A 4,486-nucleotide genomic window follows, 5' to 3' on the forward strand; every position below is an offset into this window, starting at 1 on the left:
TAGGAACCGGAAAAGTAGAAGGTGTGAGATCAAGACTTTTCGTCTCCATTTGTGCGCTATGTGGTCTTGTGGTATGACACTCGCTTTCGGATCGGAAGGTTCTGGGTTCGAGCCTCGTTCGGTGCATAGTTCAGTCCTTTGAAAAGGCTCTTTTCTCACATTCTCTCACCGTACTCGGGTGTAAAATGAGTACCTGGCCGTTAACAGCGTTGTCTCTGTCCGAAAAAAAAAATAATTATAATAATGCATCTTGTCCTAAATGTTAAATGTTGCTAGGGGACAGGAACCCCTTGTAAAGCGCTTTGAGCACATTTAGTTGATATTGCGCTATATAAAAGATCAATTATTTTCCCCCATTAGGTTGTTGCCTCGGGCTCGGCGCATAGTTGAGTCCTTGGAAAAGGATCTTTACTCAGTCTCTCACCGTACTCAGGTGTAAAATGAGTTCCTGACCGTTAACAGCGTTGTCTTTGTCCGAAAAATGTAATATCGCCTAACAGGCGTCATGTTGACCAGGGACAACTTGTAAAGCGCTTTGAGCACATTTAGTGGATATTGCGCTATATAAAGCTTATTTTTTTTAAATATATACATATTCACTTTCTTTCTTTTTCCATGGGACAGGAACCTCTTGTAAAGCGCTTTGAGCACATTTAGTGGATATTGCGCTATATAAAGCTTAACTTTTTTTAATATATACATATTCACTTTCTTTCTTTTTCCATGGGACAGGAACCTCTTGTAAAGCGCTTTGAGCACATTTAGTGGATATTGCGCTATATAAAGCTTTTTTTTTTTTAAATATATACATAATATTCACTTTCTTTCTCTTTCCAGCCGAATACAAGGAATATGTGCCAGACAGTTGTTGTGCCAATGCTAACGACATCAATCGCACCAAATGCGTTGGCGGTCAAGGGTTCCAAAACATAGCCCCCGCCATGGGACCTCCTGTCACGTCAGTTTACTTCAACGACCTCCTGTTTGTAGATGTAAGTAGCTACTCTTTTCTCTATAGAATTAAGGTTTAGATCACGTGTGGCGGGACATCTTTAATGTAACAGTAACACGCTAAGTGCGATGATCCCGGCTCCTTTGTTAGAGTTGGGACTATATTATGTTATAATGAATGACACAATCAGTCGGATGGTGAAAAGGTTTGAACTGAGATATTGAGTTAGAAGGTCAAATTTTAAAAACAAAAATGAGTTCTTGTCATAAATAATTAACTCAACCCTTTTTGTACATCTTCGGGAAACATCAAAGTTTAATTTAATTTCGCTTCTAAATTTATTTTTTTTACAGCTAGTCAAATTGAAAATGTATGAAATTTGAGAAAAGTTGCTGGATACCTTTCCCATACATCTGACTGACCATAACTTCATGAAAAATAACCCCATTTACTTCAAATAAAGATTAAAATGTTCTGGAGAGCATATGCTTTCAGAAACTGAAAAAAAAATTGCAAATACAAAATGTTCACCTTCCGACTGATTATGTCATGCACATATATTATATATTATGATACGACCCTTCATTTGGGAAAAGATAACTCTAAAAAATATAATATTCTAAGAAAACCTTATCATTTCTTTGTAAAAACATTTGAACCCGTTATTTTGAAGCCGTTGAATAAAAATAATATTGTTCAACGATTAGATACATAATAATCGCTCATTTTCTTGGCTCAAGAAAAATTTAAAAGACGGCTGATGATTGTCATCTGAACTAATCTCTTGGTGCGTATGAATACAAATCCCACTAGGTTTTATGTGTTTGTTGTTGTTGTTGTTGTTTGGGGGTTTTTTCTGGGTTTTTGGGCGATTTTTGTTAGTTTGTTTGTTGTTGTGGGTTTTTTTTTCGGGGTTTTTTTTTCTCTTTCTTTCTGCGTGTGGTGGATGGGGTGGGGAAGATTCAATGTGGGCCGAGATTTCTGATATCTGCTTTGATGAGGAAAAAGCAAATATTCTCTAAAATTATCACCAAGGATAACTTAAATCATTGCAAAATAATGTCTTTTACAACTTATTGGTAACGAATTGTCTAAGAAATCTACTTTGAGGAGTAGAATAAAGGTATTCTTTCATGGCTATGACTTCAGTGATTGGATAGCTAAGTCGTTTAAAGATGAAAATTATTTTGAAAGCACTTTGCCTCCGTTCCAATTCGTTGTATCTATATTTTTACCGCGCATCAACAATCATTTTCAATCTTGTGGTGTTGAGTCACGCAATAAAAATAGCTCATCCAATAAATCAATATTAAAGAAGCTGATATACAGATAACTGATAGGACATGGAACGAGATTTTAAAAAGTTAGCTCAGGATAGAGAAGGATGGAAACTGTTTGTCTGTGGCGTATACCCTGACCCAGGGTGGAAAAGGCTATGATGATGATGATGATGATGATGATGATGATGATGATGATTATGATGATGATGATGATGATGATGATGATGATGATGATGATGATGATGAATAAATCCAATGCCATAAAATAATTTTATTATTATTATTGTTATTATTATTATTATTATTATTATTATTATTATTATTATTATTAATTATATTATTATTATTATTATATTATATTATTATTATTATTATTATTATTATTATTATTATTATTATTATTATTATTATATTATTATTATTATTATTATTATTATTATTATTATTTATTATTATTATATATTATTATTATTATTATTATCGTTATTATTATTATTGTCATTATTATTATTTATTATTATTATTATTATTATTATTGGTAGTAGTAGTAGTAGTAGTAGTAGTAGTAGTAGTAGTAGTAGTAGTAGTAGTAGTAGTAGTAGTAGTAGTAGTAGTAGTAGTAGTAGTATATATTATTATTATTATTATTATTATTATTATTATTATTATTATTATTATTATTATTATTATTATTATTATTTATTATTATTATTATTATTATTATTATTATCGTCATCATCATTATTACTATTATTATCATTATCATTATTAGAAGTAGTAGTAGTAGTAGTAGTAGTAGTAGTAGTAGTAGTAGTAGTAGTAGTAGTAGTAGTAGTAGTAGTAGTAGTAGTAGTAGTAGTAGTAGTAGTAGTAGTATCATTTCCTTTGTAATTAAATATCTACAATTGACTCTTTCCTTACAGGGTTGCTACAGTGCGATCTCAGACTTCCTGGCTGAGAATGTAAACATTGTCGCCGCCATCGTCTCTGTAGTTGGAGCTTTGATGGTGTGTAAACTCTGATTACTTTGTTTTCCCCTTTATTCTTGATACATCGAGTCAATCAAAAAGCATATCGGAATAATAGAGATAATTTATTATTCATATTTCTGGACAAAAATGTATAACGTTGATTATGTTATGCAATTTTGTACAGAAATATGAATAATAAATTTTGTATTTGGAGCGCTTGGCTTGTAGTTGGTTTGTTTACAATAACTTCTCTGCCGGTGACGCTCGACGTCCAATCAAGGGACGCTACTCTTCCGCTAATCTCATTCCCTATACATGTAAATACCCAAGAATAAAAGTCGAAATGATCAGAATTAATAACAAAGTTTGTTCTCACTAGATTATCAATCAGACTACACACAAATTTTTCGTATTGCTATGTTAAATTTGGGAGGCAGGTGTTGTGAATATTTTACCTCAACTCATAGCATCAGTGCAAGTATGTATTTCATTCAATGCAGTTTTCGCTTGTAGAACCTGGAGATACATGTGTGTGTGTGTGTGTGTGTGTTTGTGTGTGTGTGTGTGTGCGTATGGGTGTGTGAGTGAGAGTATTAAATATAATTAATATCTTTAATAAGTTTTAAAATATGATTTGAGTTTGTTTTGTTTTGTTTTGTTTTGTTTTCTCTTAGATTCTTGGAATGACGTTTGCAGTGTGTCTATGTCGGAGGATCCAAGACGATTTCTTGTACGATTGACGAGGATTTCTTGTACAATTGACGAGGATTTCCAATTAAAAGGCAGTTTTCGGGGAATTGATATACACTCTCCTGAATCCATGACAAAGTTAAAGAAGATACATTATTGCAAGTGGAATGTCTGATGGTTTAAATTTGAGTTGTCCTAGTCAATGAAACGAAACTTGTGTAATTCTGAGGGTATTTGTTGTTGTTGGGTTGTTGTTTTTGTTTTGTTTTCTTTGGGAGGGGGGGGGGGTTGTTGTTTTTGTTTTGTTTTGTTTTTTGTTTTTTGTTTGCTTGTTGTGTTTGTTTTTGTTTTGGGTTGGGTTTTTTTGGGTTTTTTTTCTTTGTTTTTTTTTTTTTTTTTTTTTTTTTTTTTTTTTTTTTTTTTTTTTTTTTTTTTTTTGGGGGGGGGGGTTGTGCATTTTCTGTTGTTTTGTTTTTATGTGTTTGTTTTTTATATGGGGGGGTGGGTTGTATGATTTTTTTTGTCATTTTTTTGTTTGCTTGTTTTGCTTATTGTTTTGGGGGGTTTTGGGGTTTTGTTTTGTTTTGCTTTTT

General features: G+C 32.3%; 1 protein-coding gene across 1 annotated transcript in view; it reads left to right on the plus strand.

Annotated features, from left to right (window-relative positions):
• The window catches only part of LOC144974662 (leukocyte surface antigen CD53-like), a 44,622-nt gene extending 40,382 nt beyond the window's left edge, over positions 1 to 4,240 (plus strand). The window contains exons 6-8 of the mRNA XM_078917748.1: positions 838 to 992; positions 3,156 to 3,239; positions 3,878 to 4,240. Coding sequence (XP_078773874.1) covers positions 838 to 992; positions 3,156 to 3,239; positions 3,878 to 3,943 — 305 coding nt within the window. The 3' untranslated portion in view covers positions 3,944 to 4,240. The remainder of the gene's footprint in view (positions 1 to 837; positions 993 to 3,155; positions 3,240 to 3,877) is intronic.
• Positions 4,241 to 4,486: the final 246 nt, after the last annotated feature.

This window comes from Berghia stephanieae, chromosome 6 (assembly GCF_034508935.2).
Source record: "Berghia stephanieae isolate SIO BIC M18660-M18661 chromosome 6, UCSD_Bste_1.3, whole genome shotgun sequence".
Lineage (NCBI taxonomy): Eukaryota > Metazoa > Mollusca > Gastropoda > Nudibranchia > Aeolidiidae > Berghia > Berghia stephanieae.